Below are 23,399 nucleotides of genomic sequence, written 5' to 3'. Positions count from 1 at the left end.
GGCATCTTTCACAGACAGCTGCATAGTCTTCTGCTGCTTTCTCTTTGCTTTCTTACTAATGAGGCTTAACACGTCTCACCTGCAACGAAGCAGGGAATTGGGTCTTATATTCTGCCGCTTACTAGCTGGTGTCCCTGGGGAAGTTGCTTAAGCTCTCATTCTCATCTGTAAAATGGAGTTAATGGTGATCCCTGCCCCATAAAGTTGTGAGGAATAGATTGAGTATAGTAGGTAGAGTGTTTAGCACACCGGCAGACACATTGAATGGAACAGTCAAGAAAAAAAAAATCTCAGCAAAAGAACAAAAGATCCCGAGAGGTATCTACTCTCACCCCCCTTGCTTCTCATGGTAACCACCCACAGCTGGGGGTCTCTGTAAGATTAAGCACAGGTAGGCTGGTTGGGATTCGAAAAACATACTAAAATAGAAGCTGGAGATGAGAGACAGTGAGGGAAATTAAACCAACCAGAGGAAGCGCCTTGGGCAGCAGGACCCTGTGGGATTGCCTGATTAATAACATCATCCTCTGTCCCTACCTCACACGGGGAGGGTGCAGAGGGGCTGGCAGGCTGGATTCTCTTTTTTTTTTAAATAGATTGATTGATTGTTTGATTTTTGGCTGTGTTGGGTCTTCGTTGCTGCGCGCAGGCTTTCTCTAGTTGCGGGGAGCGGAGGCTACTCTCCGTTGCGGTGCACGGGCTTCTCATTGCGGTGGCCTCTCTTGTTGCGGAGCACGGGCTCTAGGTGCGCGGGCTTCAATAGTTGTGGCGTGTGGGCTCGGTAGTTGTGGCTCGCGGGCTCTAGAGCGCAGGCTAAGTAGTTGTGGCACACGGGCTTAGTTACTCTGTGGCATGTGGGATCTTCCCGGACCACGGCTTGAACCCGTGTCCCCTGCATTGGCAGGCGGATTCTTAACCACTGCGCCACCAGGGAAGCCCAGGCTGGGTTCTTAAGCACTGAGTTACCAACGACCAGGATGCTAGGGGTCCTAACAGCCAGCAGGACCTGCCTGGGAGCCTCTTGGGGCACAGACGAAAGAGAGGGGCACTGGGGAAACCCCAAAATGCTCCCTTCCAGGCTCCATCCCCCTTACTGGCCTGCATTTCCCATGCTGACACTCTGCCTGGACCCCCTCCCTAAATGGAGTAAGTGTGGTATAGTGGGAAGAGAAAAGGATTTGTGAGCTCTATTTAAACCCCTGCTTCCCCACTCACTGGTGATGTGACTTTAATCTCCCTAAACCTTGGGCTCCTCATCAGTAAATGGAGCTATGACCCCAAATTGTGAAGGTGGTTGGAAGTATTAGAAACCACAGGTGAGGTATACCAGGATGTATATACCACTCCATAGTAGCTATAATCACTCTGTTGATTCCACCCCAGCCCCCAACCCCACTTCACACTGGGCTTCGTAGAACAGTTTTAATGAACCAGTTGGAACCGAAGAAGAAAGTGCAAAAGAAATGAGCATTATGCCCTCAAATTGTAAGTTTCTCCAGGGCAGGAATGGGGCCACTCTTCTCTGTCTTTGGTGCCCTAATGCTTGTTACTGGGCCGTCTGTCCTATGACTCCCAATCAGGAGAATGGAGTATTCTGTTCTTACAGTGCTCATCTTACAAAGCACTTTGAATTCCCCGATGTCATTTATCATTCATGTATTCATTCATTCCTCAAATAGTTACCGAGCTTTACTTTGTGCAAGGCTCTTCCCACACGCTAGCCCTGAGTGACAGGGGACAAGAGGGATTATTCTTCCCTTTGGGAGACAATGATGATGATGATGATGATGTCCATAATAGCAACAGTAATACCAGCATTTACTGAGTGTCACTGGGCACCAGGCACTGCTCCCAGCCTCTACGTGTCCTAATGCCTTTAATCCTCGCAACAAACCTAGACACGATTATTATCCCCTTTGACAAATGAGACAACTGAGGCACAGAGAGGCTAAGTGACTTTCCCAAAATCACGTAGCTAGTAAGTGCAGAGGCAAGGTCAGACCCAGCCAGGCATCTTGACCACGGGTTTGCATCACCTGTTGGTCAAGAGAAAGACTGGAGACTAAGGACAAGGGAGATTTAGTGATGAGACCTGGAATTCAGTTGAACTGTGGTCATTCCAGTCACCTTGTGAATCTCCCTTTAGGTGACAACAAGCCATAAATGATAACATAATCTGTCCTCCCTGGGAGAATAAACCCTTGCTCCTGCCAGGCTTTTGTGTATCATTTCAATTGCAAAGAGAGTTCCTGAGAGTCCTAGGTGGAGAGTTCCCCCTCCTTTTCAGACCTAGTGCTGATGGTGCAAGCTGCCTGCAGTCTGGGGAGCTGCCCCAGCTGGGAAGTAACTATGCATTGGCATCTTCCAGACAACTGTGAAGAGTCCTGGACCCTGCAGCTTTATGCTGTCAAGTCAAAGCATCGACCTCTTGTTACCCTCCCAGGAGTCAAAGGTCCTTGGAGCCCCAACAGGAGAAAAATCTGCATAATCTTAATTAACAAAGAGATTTTTAAAAACTTCCCGGGTTCCCGCAGATTTATAGGGAGGGTGAAATTAAACACCACTACTAAAACTGGCTATAAGGGAATCTCGTTAGCGCTAATGTTCACTTATAGTTTGACTTCCCAACATTTAATTTTTTTTTTGGTGGGAGAGAGGGACTGACAATTTAAGACCCAGAAAGATGGTTTTATGACTGGTGCAGCCATAAATCAAACTTATAAAGTTCATAAAAATTGTTAAAGTAAAAAATGGTTTAATAGGAATGTTTTATGACCCATAACATTATTATAGCTGTTTTATTCCCTCTGCGTTAGGGGTTTAATTGGATCGCCACAATTCTGGGGATTCTCCGTTTTTATTGGATGGAGGGTAACCTTAAATCAAAATGCCCCCAAATGTCCTCAGTATGGCCCCTCATTTGTCAGCCCTTTCCCTGCAGGCTGGGTGCTGAGCCTGGGCACCCTCACAGAGGACAGGCAAGACACCTTCTTTCTCGCTGACTCCCCAAGAGCAGCTGCCTTCTGGTGAAGCCTCTCAAGGTGACTGGGCCATTATAAGACCCAGGCCAGAAAGAAATCAGAACCAAAAGGGAAAATGGGCTTCAGACCAGTGTGTCTTGAAATAAAATCCCAAATTAGGATGCAATGAGGAGAGCATGTGCTCTGGAGCCTGACAATACGGACGACAAATTTTGGCTCTATCATGTGTTAGGTGTGCGAACTTGAAGGTGTTGTTTAGCTTCTCAATGCTTCAGTTCCTCATCTCTAAAGTGGGGATAGTTGTATGTAACTCACAAAGCTCAAGGCAGGCTGGGCTACGCTCCCTCTAATAGAAATACAATGCAAGCCACACGTATAACTTTACATTTTTTACTAGTCACATTTAAAAAGTAAAAATAAGCAGATAAATGTCATGTTAATGTTTTATTTAACACAACTGATCTAAAATAATTGTCATTTAAATATGTAATCAATATAAACATTATTAATGAGACAGTTTGTATACTTTTATTCATCCTAAGTCATTGAAATCCAGTGTGTATTGTACATTTATAGCGTACCTGAGCTCAGACACTTACAGGGCATCTCCCTTTGGACTGATTGGATTGCAAGAGCCCAATAGCCACAGGTGGCAACTAGCTACCATATTGAAAAGCAGGAATTGTTATTTCTAGCATTCCTGATCTCCTTACGCTCTACGTAAACCTATTCTGTAACTCTCTAGAAGTACTTGACAATTTTATTCCCCAAGATACCAACATTCACCTGAACTGTATCTCTCATACCCTTCTCAGGTATCAGACAGATCGGTGGTGGCTCTGGTCCCCAAACAGACCTCCTCCTACAACATCCCTGCCTCTGCCAGCATCTCCCGGACATCCATCAGCAGATACGGTGAGGACCAGAAAGGTAGCCTGGGCAGCCAATGGAGTCTTCTGTGACCCCCGGGGGCCACTCACCGTCCCTTCTGACAGCAGGAGCTCCGTGCTGCTGCCAGCCTGCAATCAAAGGCTTCCCTTTCTCCCTGGACCAGTCATCCTCGGAGCAGCCTGTCTCCTCAGAGCTGTGGCAGCAGGTGGTATCCGGCACCTTTCCTTTGATAGCCCAGGTCTGATGAAGGAGTTTGAAGGGCCCAGACCCAAGGAGGCTCTTGGATGGGAGGTTCACATAACCCAGTCCCAGTTTATGCTTATTGTCCCGACTGAATTATTAACAGTGCCCCCTTTAGCTCTCAGTCATGTCCCAATTTGGGCAATCAATTGTCCATCCTAGCCCTTCCACCCCTGAGGAGAGCTAGGGCCCCCAGTGCCCTCTGGGCAATGAGGTTGTGGTGTTTCACTCTCTCTGACTGTGTTTCCTCTGGTTCTGTATAGCACTAGGCTTTGGGCTGTCCAGCTAAAGGACACCTCAGGACTGAAGCCGGCAGCTCCAAAAGGGGCTCAGGCAATTCTATATTCTGGGCCCCAAGTAAGAAGGAACCCATCAACTCCCAAGAGGGAGCATTTCCACTCACAGCCCTTCGTATCCAGACTTTTATTAAAGCCCCTATGAGAATATCTGGTTGACATTTTACCTATTGATTGTTCTTTGCTGGAAGCATCAGGGAATGAGGGACTCCCAAATTCCCAAGGGCCACTCCAGCTCACAGAATTTCTAGGTCCTCTTTTTACAAAAAGATTTCAGGCTGTTCTTGTGCCAACCAAGGATCGATAAAATAACCCACCAAATATGAAACCCCAAGGGTCCCCTTCCACTTGAAACTGGTTTATTCTGAGTGAGTGCAGCAGGTGGGCAGGGATTCTAGAAGGATTCTTCAAGCCAGGATGATGCAATTAGTTGCTCACAGGCCTCCACTGCCCCCTTCTCCTCAGACTCCTCCTTCAGGTACACAGGCAGTCCCGACAGCCTGCGGTCTCGGGCCCCCATGATCACCCCAGACCTGGAGAGTGGGGTCAAGGTGTGGCATCTGGTGAAGAACCACGACCATGGGGACCAGAAGGAAGGTGACCGGGGCAGCAAAATGGTGTCCGAGATCTACCTGACCCGGCTATTGGCCACCAAGGTAATTCCTGCCCTGCCCTGCCCAGCCCAGGGAAGGCTCCTCACAGAGGTGTGTCCTACCCCCCGCCCAGCCCACAACATCGGAAGGACATCATGGAACCTGTCCTTCAAGGTAACGCATTTGGACAAGCAAGTCCAGGTCTGGGGCAGGCTTCCCAGGAGATCAGGCCACTGCTGCTCTCTACCCTTTGGCAAAAATCACAATGACATCTTTCCTCCTAGCTCACTCTGTAGGACCGCCATTACTCCTCAGAGGATCGACACTCTCACCTCGGGCCCCTACACCCCTTAGGAAATCACTGGGGTTTTTTGTTGGTATTAGATGGACAGATATGCCAGCTTCCTCCATCAGTGCCTTTTCTACCCAGTTTCTGGCCACAGTGGGAGGAAAAGCGTGAAGGCCTGGTCCTTCTGGTATCCAAGAGAAGGCTTCCCCTTCCCCGTCCCATCTCATCTACCCCCAAATGCTGATGGAAGTGAGGCAGCGGAAGTGCTGGAAGCTATGATCTAAAGCTGTCTTCTAGCCTCCCTAGCAGAGAAAAGTTTGCCTATATGCATAGCAATCATACAGCCCGTATTTGCCAGGACTGTCCCCCACTGACCCCACAAAAATGCGGCTGAAATTCTAATACAGTGGCATCTCAGACTTGCTCCCTGACGTGCCTCAGAAGTACACCATCAGACCACGTGTCTCAAATTTTGCTTTGCCTAATATGCTAATAAGAGACCAACAAAGAGACACCAAAAGGTTGGACATTTTCCTGACCTTCAGAGGTGCTTTTTGAATGTGCAAACTGTGGGCCCCAGGCCCAGCCTTGTCCCTGCCCCAGGTACCCTCCAAGGCCCTGTGATCAGGGCTGTGTCTCAGTGTTCTTGGATCTGGACCCTTCACCCAGTCCCCACTCCAGACACCACTTATCCCCAGCCACTAACATGGTGAGCCCTTCACACCTTCCCGTGAGACCCTCTGCAGTCCTGCCCTGCTCCCGCTGTAAAGGTCCGGCCCTCCGTCTTGTTCTTTAGACACCCTCTCGTACCAGCCTGTGCCCTTCATTCCCCGTGGGAAGCCTGGGCTCAGAGCACTTGCTGTCTTCAGTCAGACTCCGCACGCCCACACCCGCCTGCCATGGACACAAGCAGAAATGTGGCATGTGGCCGCAGGTTGGAGGGGGTTCTTGCCAGGAATCTGCAGCCCATTCAGTCCTTCCCACCTCCCAACATCCGCCCCCAACCCCCACTCCCACCGCACTCTCTGCACAGCCTGGCGTTGCAGACAAATTTCCAAGGCAGGATCGGTCCAAGGCACCATCTGGTCTGCCCGCCTGCTGCCCGTCCCCCTCCCCCACCTCATACTTTCCCACCACCCCTCCGCCAGGGCACCCTGCAGAAGTTTGTGGACGACTTGTTTGAGACCTTGTTCAGCACCGTGCACCGGGGCAGCGCTCTCCCCCTGGCCATCAAGTACATGTTTGATTTCCTGGATGAGCAGGCCGACAGACACAGCATCCACGACACAGATGTGCGGCACACCTGGAAGAGCAACTGGTAACCCCCTGGGGAGCCCAGGGAGAGCTGCAGCCTGGCGAGGCTGCAAGCTGCGGGGGGTGAGGACCAGGGAGATGGGCGGAGCCTGTTCTCTGCTGTGGCTGAGTAATCCAAGGCTCCTGGGACAAACATATGCTCCGCAGAGCAGACGTGGTCCCCAGGCGCCAAGTGGGCCCTGCCAGGCATAGAGCCTGGCACCAGGACAGATGCACCCTTGAGCTCTGCCCCTTTAGGCTGAGACCCTTCTCCAGGACATGCCTCCTCCTCCCTAACTCCTGGTTCTTAGGAAAGGGAGCTGGAGGAACCTACACAAAGAGCCACGTCTGAGACCTAGCAGCAGAGCTTCACAGACAGGCGTTGTGGGGCATTCTGAGCACGGCAGAATCTAAGGCACTTCCTGAAATGGGGAAGCCCTGAATTAAACTTAGACCCTGGGGAAGTTGGCCAGTGCTGGGAGAGAGCTTGCACCTGCTGTAGACTTGAGCCCACCAACTACGAGGTTGTCATTGCAAACGTGATCCCTTAAGGCCAAGCGATTACCCCGGCGCCATGGCTTTCAGGAAGCAGCAGGCAGGACGTCCTGCAGGCGTGACTGTCTCCCCTAAGGTAACCTCTGCAGCCAAACCCAGCAGTGGGAGAAACAGTTCCTGCGGGCTCTTCGCGCAAGACTTTTCTCTCCTGGGTTTTGAACCTGGACCACAGACCACACTGAAGACTGACTTTCAGGTCACAAAGGGACTGGCCAAGAGCTGGAGTAAAAACCTTCCTTCAGGAAAGAGCACAGAGAGGGGAGAGGGGAGGTCCAGGCATCTGGGTTGGGCAGGCAGCCCACACAGCTGTCTGGAGTCAGCCATCTCCTCAGAAAACAGAGCCGGCACAGATGGGACCCGGCTGTTATTTGGGAATCAAAAGTCCTAGCAACCAGCAAAACACTTTGGAAAAAGCCAACCCCAAACCCCATGTATTCCTTCCTTTCCGGGGTGTTGTGGTTGCCAAGCCCTCCAAAGTCTGCAGCTTTGATCACAGTGGGGTGAAATAAAGAGGCTCTGGTGGTTGTGGGGTGAGGAGCCTCCAGTGCACGTCACTGGGACAGGCCTTCCACCTGCATTCCCAGGGCCGGGGCCGGGGCTGTTCCCTTTGCTTTGGCGGATCCTCAGTCCAGCGCTGGGAGTGGCAATTTCAAGGAAATCAAGAGAAAGTTCTGGATTATCCCCATCTCTGTGCCTTCTGTTTCTGGCCAGGCCCAAGTCATAAAAATGCTCTGCCCTGGAGTTGTGGTGGGGAGAGTCCCCTTAGCCAGACCGCAGGTCCCTAATGTCCAAGGAAAGACTATTAGAAGCTTCCAAAGCTGCCAGGGGAAGGGTAGGTAGAAGAGAGGAGTCACCTCTCAGCCCAGGCCACTCCCTCCAGGTTAAGGAAAGTGAGTGATCCCGTTGCATTTGGAAAGATAAGCAGAAATCATAATGGAAGGACTTGGAGTGGGCACAGCTGATCTTTCCCAAGACTTGGCATGAACTGAGACATTTGGGAAAGCTTGGGGTCCAGGAGAATCAAGAGAAAATGAAGGAGAGAGGGGAGGTAGGTTGGGTGGCTGAAACATCTCAGGCCCAATGGACAAGCCGGGGACAGGGCTCATTCCACAGAGGAGCCAAAAGAGTTAAGGGCCCGCAGGCAGCTGGAGGAGAGGGCCAAGTTGGAAAAGGCGGCAGAAACAGCAGCTGTTCTGGTTTTGAAGGGGAGTAAATGGGCTTATCTTCCTTACGGCCTAAGGAGCAGAGAAAAAGCATTCTCCTCCGATTATAAATTCCCAAGTTGCAGAAAGAACTCTCCGAACGACTGATCAGTTCCTCTTGGGGTGGGAAAAAATCGGAGTCCTAGTGAGTCATTCCCAGCGTGCCAACATGGCCTCCTCTTCTTCCTCTGCCCCTGACCAGATCCGAGAAAGCCCCGGGGAGAGTCGTGAAAGAGCTGCCCCCAGGGGAGCCCATTCCTCAGCCCAGCCAGGCCGGGCCAGCCCTGGGAAGTGGCTGGGCAGCCTGGCTGGGTGGGGAGCACAGGTGGCGCCCTTTGTGCCCACTCGGAGCCCGTGCTGGGGCTGCCACTGCATCCTTCTGGACAATGGCCACAGGCATTGAGAAGGGACTCTGGGAGCCTGGGGGCTTTGTTTGAAGCTCTGAGAAAACTGTGCAGCCCTCTGTTACTTGGGCTTCCCTGGGGACACAGAGGCCTTTGGAAAAGACCTCCAGGAGGGAATGAAGCCACCCACGCCCACCTCTCAGTTGTTAGAGAACAGGGTCAGCACCCCATTAGGGCACAATAGTGCCTCTCCTTTTCTCCCAGCATCAGTAACAGCTTAGCCTAAATTGGCAGCCCTGGCTGGACCAGTTTTCTGTGACTTCATTCTCTTGCCCTTCGAGAGAGAATTTGGCATTTGTGGGGGAGGGAGGAATGTTAGTGGACAGCATGGGGCACGGCCAAGGTGCAGCCCTCAGACTCTGCTCTGCTATTTCCTACAGCCTCCCCCTGCGCTTCTGGGTGAACGTGATCAAGAACCCCCAGTTTGTATTTGACATCCACAAGGGCAGCATCACGGACGCCTGCCTCTCTGTGGTGGCCCAGACCTTCATGGACTCTTGCTCAACATCAGAGCACCGGCTGGGCAAGGACTCCCCTTCCAACAAGCTGCTCTATGCCAAGGACATCCCCAGCTACAAGAGCTGGGTGGAAAGGTCAGTAGCACCCTCAGGACACGCCCGTGGCCCTGAACACCTGCTGCGTTCCCTCCTCTGGGCTTCACTGACCAAGGACTCAAAACCATGTTTGTGGTGCCTTCGGGACCTCGTGCTCACCTTTTTCTCTCTTGTCCAAAGTTCCTGCTGGGGGAAGAAAGGGAAGCTTTGTACCCTTCAAGTCAGATCATTAGCATTCTAATTACCATTTATTGAGCACATGCTAAGCACCAAGCACTGTGATAAAGATGTTGTATGTATCACCTCACTAAAATATCCAGCAGAGTTGTAAAGTAGGTATTATTATCATCCCCATTTTACTGATGAGGAAACTGAATCACAGAGAGGCAAAGTAACTTACCCAAGGTCACACAGCTAGCAGGTAGCAGAGCTGGAATTTGAATACAAGGAGTCTGGTCAGAGTCTGGGCTTTTAACTACCCTGGAAAGTTAGTAGTTAGGGAAAACCAGTCTCCAGGTCCCAACCTTAGGGAAAACCATCCTTCAGGCCCCAACCTCAGCTAGAGGGAAGAGGCCAGAGGAAGCTTCGTGAGAAGAGAAATAGGGAAGCAGGAGCAACTATGGGGACAACTGTGCTCTCAAGGGTTCTGGGACCAGGGTAGGTATAGGCAGTATTTGCTGAGTCCCCACCAAGGAGCCTGTCCTCTCTCTGGCAGATACTACGCAGACATCGCCAAGCTCCCCGCCATCAGCGACCAGGACATGAACGCCTACCTCGCCGAGCAATCCCGCCTGCACGCCGTGGAGTTCAACATGCTGAGTGCCCTCAATGAGATCTACTCCTACGTCAGCAAGTACAGCGAAGAGGTGAGTCAGGGCCCCGGGAAGGACGCACTCAGGGGGCAAAGCAGGTTAAACAAAAAGCAGGGCTCCATCCTTAAATAACAGCAACGGAGGGTAATTCAGAAAACACATTCACGGAGTCAAAAAGTCATCACCATGCTTTTAGAAGGCAGCCTATCCTCTCCTGATTCATTCGGTGCTTTCTTACACCTTCCATTGTCTTGCCTTCATTGTTCATGCAATACATAACACTTTTATTTAATAATGTAATTGTTTTTCAGTTCAAAGTGTACGATTAATTTCATCCATTCTTAAACAATGAATCAGACTATTCTTTGCAGTTGGGCAGATGCTGTCAGTTACATTTCAGACAGACAGGTGGGCACAACTAGATCCTGAAGAGGACAGCTCCAGAGAATTCACAAGTCATGCATTAGCATTGTACCTGAATGTAATCGTAGTAATAATAATAGCTAACACATAGCACTTGCTATATGCTAAATGTCGTTTTAAATACTTTAGATATGTACATACACACACATACATACACACACACATATGTATGTCATACATATATTCAATTAATCATTTACATTATTTAAGGTAATATTCATTAGGGCAGAATGGAAAGGCAGATAGAAGGATATAGGATTCTGGAAAATGGCCTCTTCCATGCTGAGTGCTGAGTCTGCCCCCCCTTTGCTTTTGTTCCTCAGCTCATTGGGGCCCTCGAGCAGGACGAGCAGGCCCGGCGACAGCGGCTGGCATACAAGGTGGAACAGCTCATAAACGCCATGTCCATTGAGAGCTGAGAGGTGGAGCCTCCTGTTCCTGGGAAGAGGGACCCGTGAAAGCTGTCACACTGGGCATCTCAGAAGGAAGGACAAGTGAAGGGGATCAGGCCCCAGCGCTTGCTGTCCCCTGAGACCCCCTCCCGGGGAGAGGGGAGGACCCCTCTCCCCACGCCAGCCAAGTGTCGTCACAGCCTGTTCCTGCAGGGAGAGACCGGGGGTGTCATCCACCCCATCCCCCCGCGGCGAGGACGAGAGGGACACCAGGACCCGGAGAAGGTGGCTCTTCAAGCTGAGAGGCACGACTGGGCGCGGTTCTGCCTCTGTGACTGCTGCTTTGCATGAAAACTCATTCAATGTATATTGGGGAAATAATGAGAACTTTATTTAATTTTTTTTAAGAAAAAGGAAAACCAGAAATAAAACAAAACAAAAAGCTTCCCTGTTCATCCCGTCCAACTTTCGTTTAATTCTGATTTCTGTCCCCCTTCCTTCTTTTACCCCTGTCCCTCCTTCCTCGTATAACTCCTGGTTCCCAATGCCGGAAAAAGCCTACAGAGAGATGCTGAGAGAAAGCAGAGGGAAAAATGATTGTTTCCTTGCCTTTGGAAATGTTTTTTTTTTAAAAAGTGAGGAGGAGAAGAATGAGCACAAGTTGGCAACAAACACTTCGCAAAAAGAGAGGCCAGTGAAACCTGAAATTATCCCGGCAGCCGTGAGAGGTGGGGAAGGACTAGCCTTTGCACAAATGGCACAGCCATGGAGCGGCTCCACCTGGCTGACTGGAAACAGCTTTACATACGCACACCTGTGTATTCTCATCTCCAGCGGACATATGTGTCTGTAGAGTACCAATGCTTTTTGCTACTGTTTGGTTGTTTTGTTTTATTTAATCCCAAACCTCAACAAATGAGGAGCTGACTTTGGTACTTTTCCTTTGGGTTTCCCTAAAGTGACTACCAGAAGTGGGGGAGAGGTGGGCCTCTCCCAGACCAGAGGCCTGGCCTCCCTGAGGGTGCTGGGCAGCTCTGCCTTACATCCGTCACTGTCATAAACCAGGCACCCTGGCGAAAGGCCTTGGAGGCGCGTGGGCCAGGCCTCCAGGAGATTGCATTTGGGAGCTGACCTGGGGATATGGGTGTTTGGCTTTGGATTCTGCTCCAATCCGCCAGTGGTTTCTTGCAATTAAAAAGAAAACAAAAATCAAACACTGTTTACAGCAAGCAATACTTGAAGAGCATAGGTTCAGGAAGCTGCAGTATTTATTGTTGTGCTTTCTGTCTTTTATTCTCTCATGCCTCGAGAGGGGAGGCAACCCTTCGCTCGTATGTGGAAGCTCCTGATCGTCTGGACACTGGCCTCGGTAGAGATGACTGTAGCATCCCCATGTTATGTCTTCTTCGGCCTCTCTTTCTGCCTCTCATGTCCTTATGAGTTTGAAGGACAAGTGGGCAGCTTCTCTCTCTCCTGCTGACACCTAAATCCATGGATGACCCTCCGTCCTGAGTGTAGTTTCCAAATAAAGAGACCAAAGTTCCACACCCTGGTCCTGAGGCCCCATGGAAGGCAGTGGGAGGCATCCAGAGGAAGGCACCTCCGCTGGTGCAGGACCCTAGTGACCGGACAGCCACCAGAGTTTCCGGGCCTTCCACTCTGGCAAGGATCCAAGCAGCCAGCTCCAACTTCTCCACAGGCAGCATCGGAGTGAGTGGGAAGGAGGACAAGAGAAAGGCAAAGGGATGGGAAGGGAGGCAGCAGGAGAGGACCAGCCTACCCTTCCCACCTTCTACTTTACAAGGGGCTGCGATGCTGGGAATCGGGACCAGCCACCCCCAGCGATACCAGACCAGGGTCATTTCCTCTGTAATTAACTCTGGGCCCTGGCTTCTCTGTGCCCTGATTTACTTCCAAACACTTTCAATTTCCAAAGGCTCTGCTGACCACATTGGATTGCCAGGAAAGGGCCGGGGGAGGGGTAGCTCTGAGGGCTGGCTTCCATCGCTGGGGTGTGGCTTTGGATCACTGTGCTAACCACACAGCAGACAATGCCTGGTGGCCTCAGCTCCAGTTTCTTGCCTGAATGCAGCCGACAAATGAGAGGAGAAAAGCATTCAGCAAAATACTCAGGAAACTCGCTGTTTTCATTATAATTCACAACCAGCCATGTGAAGGCCACTTTCTTCTGATAATCCACTTCTGTTAAAGTTTCTCTGGGCCCTATTAATAGCCTGAAAGAAATACTAATGACTGGCCTTCTGCACTAAGCCAAAGTGTTTGCCCTTCATATACCCAAAGCGTATTCAGCTCAGAGCCCATGATTTATGGAGATGAAAGGCGAGGAGATACGGCAAGAGGAATGTGAGCAGGAACTTTGTGCTGCCCAGAGAAAAGTGCAGCCCACCCTCATTTTACTTCTGAGCTCTGAATGAAGGTTTTCTGATCACACCACTGCTCAGACTGGCATCCTGGGCTTTGCCCCACCAAGAAGTAAAAGTTAGACATCTCAACTGCAACCTGTAGGCATCTACCCGGGTGTCTCCCAGCAGCTACTTTTGGTGACCATTCACCACCCCTGGGGATGCTTCCTTGAAGGTTTTGGAGGAGTGGGAGAATGATGGGGTGATGGCCGCTTGGACAGTGGAGAGGAGAGGCACCAGAGCTGGCCTGAGAAGCTTGACCACATTTCTCAGGATTCCATGAGAGAGCTGGGGAATGTGGGCTGGCAAAGGATGTGGCACAGGGGCATCCCTAAGGAAGGAATTAAGATAAAGGAAAACTCGACTGGACTCAAGTCAGGCTGTGAGGGTGAAAGGATGGAGAGCCTTGCTTGGCTTTGGGTCACCAAGAGTCCATGCCCTGTGGGATGGGAGGAGAGGGAATTAATTGGCCTCTGTCCTCACTGTTATCCGATGGGAAGATATTTTGACCTTGTGTAAGGGATAGGTATTAAAGTCACGTTCCCTCCCCCACATGAAGTCATCCGTCTTGGAGGGAGGCAGAGAGGGACTCCTCTCTCGAAGGTTGATCCAGCTCCGTTTTGTTTCACTGGTCTGCACAAGAGACAATCCTCTGGAAAAGGGAAAGGAAAAGCACCCCAGAAACGTGCTTGGCAAGACAGAGGGTGCTCATACACAAGACGGAGATGGACAAGCTGTCCATCTTGGTGGAGTGAGTCCCTCCAGCTGGCCTGCTGCTGCCTGCCCCCCAGCAGAGGCTCAGGTGCTTCTGTGCTTGCCCTCCTACAGCTCTCCACAGCCCATCTCTCAGAACCATTCCTGATCCACTACTGGCAGAGAGCTCCCCCTCCTTGAAAAGTTCAGTCATTAGGAGCACGGATCCACTGGGAGCCTCACTCGCGGGAGGGAGCTGTTTCCTATATTCATTCATTCAGAGAACGCTCCTGAGCTAACACTGTTTGCTAGGCCCTGCTCCAGGTGCTGAGAAACAGCAATGAACGAGACCAAGAAGAGCCTTCTTCTAGCGAACTGACATTCTTCGGGCTGCTGGCTCCTGCCACCAACTTAGCCCGCATAGCTCACCTCCCAGACCTGCAGAGGGCACAAGTTTTGTAGAAAAGGGAGCCAGAAGAAGGAAGAAAGCTGACCAACCCAGCTGCCTTACCTCGTTCTGGGGACAGTCCTGAGAGCCATGAGAGCCTTTCTCGTTCCCACTGCCGCTGTCTCTTCTGGTGGCGCTTCCCCTGCTGCTTGAGCTCCTGGCCTTCCTTTATTTCTACCAAACTAGGACAAGAAATAGCAGTGGAGGCCCTGGGCCCTGCTGAGCATGAAGCAGAAGCAATGGATGGGTGAGCTGGACTCCGATGGTCTGGGCAGCACAGATTGAGAGCGTTTGAAAGCCCCTGGCTGATCAGCCTCCAGGTGCATCCCAGTTGCCACGCTGCCCCCATTAACCTGCAGCCAGTAGATACTGAGCGGGCAGCTGCCCCCGGGGAGGCCACTATTCCCAGCCACGCTGTCCTGCCTGAGGTTCCTGGGCCCTGGCCACGGGCAGGAGAGAACTGAGCCTCAGGGGTGGGGGCTCTGTGGGTGAGAAAATGCAGAGAAGTTTAGTGGACACAGGGCTGTGGAAGCAGGTCCTCTGGGGGGGCTTGGGAGGTGAAGTTCAGGGCCTTCTGGTGCCTTGTCTCAAGAACAAGCTTTGAGAAGATGGCGGCCTCCTCTTCATCACCCCAGTCTCTCTTCCCTGTCTCTTTCCTTTCTTCTGGTTTCCCCAAGAGGGAAGTTTTAGCATCTGGGGGCTCCGTGATGCCAGGGATAAAAGATAAAGTTTCACCCTTGGTATTAGGGAGGTGCTGGGGGACAGGGCCTCAGCCCTGTCAGCAAACTGGAGATTCTGGGCCTTTCATGGACATACCCATCTCATTCCCCTCACCCTGAAGGGACTCTCCCCTCTATCCTTTCTGCAGTGCCGCCCGTGCCTCCTGTCCTCACCTCAAGGAAACGGGAGGCATCGTCTGGATTTCAGTCAAGGCCCTGACTCAGGCCTCGTGTGCGCTCTGCCTTGGCATTACGGGTGGAGGACATAATGGAACGTAGTTCACCCTGCAGAGCAGATGTCCCCTAGTGTGTCAGGGAGGGAGGGACAAGCTCTTTGTACCACGAGACTAAGGACCTGAGCCCACCTGCCTCTCCCCTCAACTTCTCCTACCCAAACCCACTCTTCTTGACACAGTGGAATCTGTGTATTATATATTTTTTTAAGAAAATAGAATGATAGCTGTCCAGTTTTGTTGTTTTTACAGGTGTTGTGGAATAAAAACTGTAAGAAAATTACGTATTTAAAATGTTCCAATAAACTGGGGTTTTTTTTTGTCATTCTAATATATTATTGTGTACCTATTGTAAATATGAAACACTCCTATTTTGCAAGCCAAGGACACAATTTGTACTGTTGTTATATATAAATAAAGTTTACTGGATTAAAAAAACCTTCAATCTTCAAATAAACCTGGTTGTTCAGGAGTATATATGCAGAATAACATTTCCTGGGCATATTTAAGAAGCAGGGTACTCATGGGAAGATGAGCTAAGTTGTTTTGGGGGACTTCTAGAATTCTCTCTGGAGCCGGAGCTTATTAGTGTCCAGTTATCAGCATCAACACACCAGCACTCACACACACACACACACACACGCACGCACGCACACATGCACACACACGCACGTGCTCCGGCTTTACCAATAGATGAACACTGCCCTCTGGCCCCAAGACCCAGAACATCGCTTTTCTCCAACAACAGGCTGATAGTGCAGACTTTGGGTTGAGGTGCTTTCCTAGGGGTGAATTAGGTCTCAGAAGGAGGAGATCCACCTGCAGTCCTTCCTGAAAATTACACTTATTTATTTGTATTAAAAATTTCAAGCACCTGCCATGGAATGGCATTGTGGTAAGTGCTGGGGGATGAAATCATAAATGAGAAAGACACAATCTTTGCCCTCATCAGCCTTTTAGGGTATGAAAATCATAAGGATTCTGAAAAAAGAATGTCCCAGCTGTGCCATGGAAGGGTTTTTTGGTTGTTTTTCTTTTATTCTCAGTTGAGAGATTAAGGGTGAGTCAAGGGAAATATGCCAGATACTGTGTGCTTTTAGATCCAGCCCAGGGGAGAGAGAAAAGGGTTGGGCTGTGGCCTGGGGGATAAAAGCAGTTCAGGGCTGACATGGAGTCCAGAGGCAACGCATCCTAGAGGTAGGGAATTAATGTTTGGCCTGAGGATGCCATGTCCCCTTCCCCTTGCTGTACCTCCTTTTTTCTATTTTTCTTTCCCATGTCCCAAAGTGTGTGGGTGACACTTCCACTCTCGGGTGCTAAAGGAGCAGATGAGGATAACCTGTCAATCTGATGTCTCAACGGAGCGTGCCAGGAAACCACCGATCTACCTCCATGAGGTCAGAACTGTATCTGGGCCCACAGCTTCAGACCCAGCACTAAGTGGAGGATCCTTAAGGATGAGGTGCAGCCCTTGCCCTCAGAGGGCCTCCAATCTGATGGCAGAGATAGCCCCTGTCTTCAGGGTGCCTCTAGCCTGACAGGGGAGACACAGACCGTGCTCTCAAGGACAGCCCAGTCTTACATGTCTTATACAGACAGCCAGCACATGTAAGAATGGGGCCTGGGACTTGAAAACCACAGTCATGTAAACAACTGCATATTGATAAATCTAGTGCACACTAGAGTTGTAGAATTATTGTAGATTCAGAGAAATAATTCCTGTGAAGATATTTCAGGGCCTATTGTGCAGCCTCTGAGTTTATGGTGTTTGTGCGTACACACACACACACACACACACACACACACACACACTCGTTCGTGGAGAGACTGGAGAGATGCAAATGCTGGTCTTGAGGGTGAGAAAAATGCAAACACAGCACCCTGAAGAGCCGGGAGAAGAGCACGTTGCCAAGGCCTGTGTGTAATTAGTACATCATTTTCGATTGCACGGAGGTTTTGTTGTGAGTGCACTGGGCTGTTTTGCTGACATTAAACCATCCTCCGCTTCTCTTATAAATGCAGACCTTGAGCACTGGAGGCACTCCGTTCCACCACAGTGATGAAGGTATAATCATTCCTCAGCAGAGGCACTAACGTGGCCCTGGCAAGCTCCTGGAGGGTTGGCAGTGTGGGGCAGGAGCAGTTAGATGAGACCGGCCTCTGCCACTGCCTGCTGGGGACGCTGGGGTCAGCTGGGCTGGGACGCAGGGCCATATGGACTGCATGGAGGAGGCCATTTCTCTGCATGCAGTCCTTGTACCCCAGAGTTTCCCCAATCTTCTTCCCACCCCCCCATCTCTCCCCTCAGTAACTTGATCTTGGGGCACCTCTGTTATTAAATATCTGCTGCAGGAACTACTATACTCAGGGAAGGAAGAAATTGGGGAGGAAGTGTCTGTCTATCCTGGTCACTGTTGTAGTCCCAGGACAGAGCGCACTGAGCACTGGGCAGGCCTATAGCAGATGCCAATGAGAACGTTCAGAGTGAAAGAATGATTGAATGAATGGATGTTGTGAACCACCTCCATACTGCAAACACTGGAGCATCCTCTCTTTTAGGCCTCTCAGGCTCATGTGATAGACAGGTTCCATTTTTATAGTCTGAGGATCAGAGAGGTTAAGGGATTTGCTTAAGGTCACACAGATACTCTGCTCTTTCCACTGCACAACACTGCCTTCCATTAGCCCTAGAACAATTTAATACTTGAAAGTCTTCCCAGGAAGTGATCCTTCCTCTTGTAAAAAGCAAGTGCTATGAGAGCACTCTTCAGCATCCATTACTATTCACATTTGCTCAATACCATCACTGTCTATCCATTACTTGCAGTGAGAATGACACGAGACTAGGCACTGTTAGACGTACAAAGGGGGAAAAAAGCTAAGTCTTAAAGTTGCAGCTTTCTCAGATTTTACAATCTAATATCAACACTATTCATTATTCTAAGAGAGAAAGGCTCATCCTTTTTCTTAGTGGGAATGAGATATCATTTTTACTACAAGTGCAAAATAATTTTGCCAAACTGCAGCGGTAGGATTCTCAGAGAGCTGGGCTCTTCATTTTGAGGGAAAACCTGCATGATAAGCCACACAAGAGATTTTAGGGAAGTGGGTGCTTCTGGTGATCTGTGCTCGATCACGATGACACCATGCACTGTCAAACCTCCCTGCTCAGCAGGTGAGCTGAAAGGCAGGGGAGGCCCCTGCCTGGGTGTGTGTCGGCTGCTAGGAACTGGGAGCTAAATCTGTGGCCCACCAGTAGCACATATGCAGGACTTTCTGCAGTCTACTCTTTTTTTTTTTTTTTTAATTCATTGAACTGCATATTTTATTTTATTTTATTTATTTATTTATTTATTTATGGCTGTGTTGGGTCTTCGTTTCTGTGCGAGGGCTTTCTCTAGTTGCGGCAAGTGGGGGCCACTCTTCATCGCGGTGTGTGGACCTCATTATCACGGCCTCTCTTACTGCGGAGCACAGGCTCCAGACGCGCAGGCTCAGTAATTGTGGCTCACGGGCCTAGTTGCTCCGCGGCATGTGGGATCCTCCCAGACCAGGGCTCGAACCCGTGTCCCCTGCATTGGCAGGCAGATTCTCAACCACTGCGCCACCAGGGAAGCCCCTGCAGTCTACTCTTATAATATTTATCTTATTCCTGGTTTCGCCTTATGTCTCTAATTCATTTACTTTTATTCCTCACTCCCTCCTCTTTTCTAATTGCAAGTTTTCATGTATCCCTGGCTAAGAGCACAGGACTTGGATTCAGATTGCCTGGGGTTAAATTCCATTCCCAAACTGTATGGCCTGGGGCAAGTTCTATAACCTCTCTGTGTAACAATTTTCAAATCTATAAAATGGGTTTACTATATATTAAATAAGGGGTTTTGTAGAGGTTAAATAAGATAGTATATATAATGAACTCCCTAAATATTACAATAGGTAAATGAGAGAGAGGGAATTAACCATACATCCTCCTTTTACAGGCAGTCCGGCAGGACCTGCAGGAGGAGATGAGGATCTCTAGCTGGCTGTGGGAAGAAGCTGAATTAATGCCCATAGATTTCAGCAATAAAAGTTGGTGCCTGAGAGTTAAGCCCTTAGGAGACTAGGCATGGATGCTGGCCAAGGAAAATAGGAGGTGAATCAAGGCTTTACCCAATGGCAGAACCAGCTATGAACCAGCTGGTAAATATGGTACAGGTAAATGCAAAGGAGCAGACGGGAGTGGATCAAGCCAAATCTGCATGTGCTAAAACCACAGGCAGAGCCCGGTTGGCCGCAAGGTCAGGAGATGGCTTCTGGAAGGCCTGACCAGGACCTGGGTCCAAAACATGGTGAGGCCTCATAGGAAAGACACTCCTTCACTTAGAGAGCCAGGGGGCAGGGCAGGACCTCAGGCCCAGGGCAGGGGCAACAGAGAAAGGCAAGTAGGCTGGAGGCAGAGGGCACTGACTCCAGGGGCCAAGTCCCCAGGAAAGCAGAGGAGGAGAGGGAACAGGGTGCGCACCAGGCCTGGGAAGGGGCCTCTCCTGTCTCCCCTATGGGAAGTCCGAGCACCTCCAGCTCTAACTCGTTTCAGGTGAGTATATTATTCAAGGTTTTCCAGAGAAACAGAACCAAAAGATGGATAGGAAGTGTGTGTGTCTGTGTGTGTATAGGGTGGTAGATGATAGATTTTAAGGAATCAGCTCACACAACTGTGGAGGCTGCCAAGTCTGAAATCTGCAGGGCAGGCTGGCAGGCTAGCAACTCCAGCAAGAGCTGATGTGCAGTCTCGGGTACAAAGGCAGTCAGGAGGCAGAATTTCTTCTTCTTTGGGAAACCTCAGAGTTGCTCTTCAGCTGTTAGATGAGGCCCACCCATACCATGGAGGGTAATCTGCTTTCTCAAATTCTGCGATTGTAAATGTTAACCACACCTAAAATACACCTTTGCAGCAACATCCAGACTGGTGTTTGACCAAGCACCTGGGCACCACAGCCTAGCTAAGCTGACACAAAAAATTTACCATCACAATGAAGAAAAGACAAGTCACCTACTAACAAACACTGAAGCTAAACTCAGGGCAAATGATCTGTAAATCCATCCACTTTGATGTTTTTTTTTTTTTTTTTTTTACTGCAGTAAAATACACATAACGTAAAATTTACCATCTTATCCATTTTTAAATGTACAGTTTAGTTGTATTCAGTCCATTCACATTGTGCAACCATCACCACCACCCATCCTCATAACTCTTTTCATCTTGTAAAACTGAAACTCTATACCCATTAAACAATAATAACTCCCCTTTCTTCCCTCCCCACAAACTAACCAAGAAACCCTTAGTTTCCTAGTAGAAAATGCTTCTGAAAAATCCCAACCTTTGCTAGCTAACCAGAGAAGAAAAGAGACAAATATCAAGGTATGGAGCCCTGGATGCTGGAAATGAGAGAGAAACGGAGAGGGTTCCAGCTGCAGATCAGGGAAGAGGGGCTGATTCTTGGACTCCTCATAAATAAGAGGGAGTGGGAAGAAATGGACACCATCCCGTCCTCTGGTTTTTCTCCTGAACTCATAGATGTCTGTATTGTCGTAGCCCATTTATAAAAGCCCCACCTAAGAAGCATACACTAGAAGCTGATCAAAACAAACAAAAACATGTTCAGTTGTTTAATATCCAAGAATCATGCAGATTTCCAACATTCCTGATCCATCTCCCCAGTCTCATCCGTCCTTCATTCTCCCGTCTTCATTTGGCTCCGTTTCTAACTTTGATGATGCGCATTTTGGAAAATCTCAACCTGGAATTCTGATGTAGCATCGCAAATTGCCCCCAGCCACTCAGGAGAAGAGCCCCGCGTCCATCCTCACAATGCCTCGCTCCAGCTCCATCTGACAACCCTCAGTGAATTTAAAAGCTGCAAAACTGTCTTCAGAGTGAAGTCCTGGGTGATCGCAGTGAACCCACCTCCTCTGTCTGTGTTAGAGGCAGCCCTTAGTTTTTATTTCAACTCCAATTTCCTTGTTAGAAGTGTGAGGATGCCGAGGAAACAGGAACAGGCATTTTCCGTCCTCCTCCTGCAAGTTCTTCTTCAAACTTGAGGAGTAAGGTAGGACGTGGGGAGAGCGCACAGACATGGGAAAGCTGTATAGGGATTCCTCTCTAGGACAGCCAGTCCCTGTTCATTTGTTTATTTAATCAAGTATTTATTGAGAGCCGTCTATATGCTCTGCTGTGTGCTAAGCACCAGGAAAGCCCAGGACCTGGCAGCTGACATCCTAATCTTGTGAGTTTTCCTGGCTGTTATGTTCATCTGGTAGCAATGATTTCTGTGTGTCCGTTGTGCACTTACTGTCTTTGGGGGCTACACATACATGATCTGATTGGCTCCTATAAAAGCCTGAAGAAGCAAATACTATTTACTCCCATTTTAGAGATAAGGAAACTGGGCTCAGAGAGATTACATAACAAATCACACACAGTCACAAGCTGTGACATCAATGGCCATGGAGAAAGGCCCATTGCTCTTTAGGACTCAAGGAAGTAGCCTCACCTGTTCCAGGACACAGTGCTCATAGCAGAAGGGGTAGATGGCCCTTATTGCTCAGAGCCAGTCTGTGACAGCAGCACTCAAGACTCCTGGACCCTCAGGCCGCTCCCAGCCTGAGCTTGGGCAAGATACAGAAATCCACAAGACTCTTGGAGAGGTGGGTCATGCTACTGGGTCAGTGTCCTCAGGAATCTGCCCCAGCCATTGAGACTGTCTCTCCCTAAAGCCCTAATCTGTCACTAAACCACTTAGGTGGCCTTGACAAACCTTTTCTCTTTGTTCAATTTCAGCTTTCTCCTTTATGAATTGAAGGGGCTTAGAAAAGATCCATAGTTTTCAACTTCTTATCAGAGAAAGGCTCATACAGAATCCAGCTCCAAGTGAAGTTGCCCCAGTGGAGACAGAGACAGGAAGCCAAGCCCCAGCCCACTTGGCCCCACCTTCCCACTCCAGGTCTTCCCCTACCACTCCTCTGTGTTGCCCCCTAAAGCGCCTCTGTACACCCCTAGGGCTCCATGGAATACCCATGATCCCCTATGGTCCCACCCAGAAGCCACCCTTCCTATCAGATGGGTGCCTCCAGCCCACAGCTGCGTTGTAGACCAGGTAGAGAGAAGTGCCAAAAGTCAAACTGCAATCCAAGTTTAAAACTCAGCTTCACCCCCAACTTCTTAGAAGGACAAATGGCATTCAGCCACCCGAGATTGGGCAATAACAGGTCTGTGATGCCCTTAGCTGTTTGGGGCTGCACGCAAGATACACTGGCGGGTTCAGTGTGTGCCTACCATACGCCAGCAGGCTCCGGTAACCTATGGAACACCATTCGTGATGGGGACCCGGGATTGCAATTACTGCCCATGAACAAGAAATTCCCAGTGAGTGCAGGTCATAAGTTTGCAGTGATTAAGTCCCTGCCCTTTACATACCACCCATCACTACTACCCATTTGATGGTTTAATGAGGCCCTCGGAGCCACACTGCTTAAGAAAACACAAAACAAAAAAAAACTCAGCTTCAAATCCAAGGAACTATGGAGAAAGCAAGGGCCAAATATGGAGCCAACATAAGGATAATGAAATCAGAGAGGGTAAAGTTGGAGTAGCAAAGAGGCAACAGTACAAGGGGCCTGAGCAATTCCAGAATTGACAGTGAAGGATGCAGCTGCTTTTACAGAGGTCCAGCCCAGCAGGAGAGGGCATTCTAGGTTCCTTTAAGGGGCCACCAAGGGCAAACATCCATTCCCCCAGACCCAGCCATAGCTCTTTTATCTAAATTCCCCATTAGTGTTCTCGGATCAGGAAATGATCTACAGAGCAGGGGGCAGAGAGTTTCTGAAGCGTTCCCAAGGAACATAACAAAGGTCACCTGAGTCTTGAGGTCCTTGCTTTTCTACCTACAGAGACCCAACAAGACTTCTGCTAGACGAGG

At 49.8% G+C, this 23,399-nt stretch overlaps 1 protein-coding gene across 1 annotated transcript in view; it reads left to right on the top strand.

Moving 5' to 3' along the window:
* Positions 1 to 11,380, top strand: part of PLXNA2 (plexin A2) — a 213,755-nt gene extending 202,375 nt beyond the window's left edge. Inside the window, exons 27-32 of the mRNA XM_082363346.1 lie at positions 3,797 to 3,896; positions 4,874 to 5,064; positions 6,439 to 6,608; positions 9,125 to 9,337; positions 10,014 to 10,164; positions 10,857 to 11,380. Coding sequence (XP_082219472.1) covers positions 3,797 to 3,896; positions 4,874 to 5,064; positions 6,439 to 6,608; positions 9,125 to 9,337; positions 10,014 to 10,164; positions 10,857 to 10,952 — 921 coding nt within the window. The 3' untranslated portion in view covers positions 10,953 to 11,380. The remainder of the gene's footprint in view (positions 1 to 3,796; positions 3,897 to 4,873; positions 5,065 to 6,438; positions 6,609 to 9,124; positions 9,338 to 10,013; positions 10,165 to 10,856) is intronic.
* Positions 11,381 to 23,399: the final 12,019 nt, after the last annotated feature.

The sequence above is a fragment of the Balaenoptera borealis genome (assembly GCF_965194805.1).
Source record: "Balaenoptera borealis genome assembly, chromosome: 1".
NCBI lineage: Eukaryota > Metazoa > Chordata > Mammalia > Artiodactyla > Balaenopteridae > Balaenoptera > Balaenoptera borealis.
The sequence above is the reverse complement of the archived record's forward strand: the minus strand, read 5'-3'. Positions and strand labels throughout refer to the sequence as shown.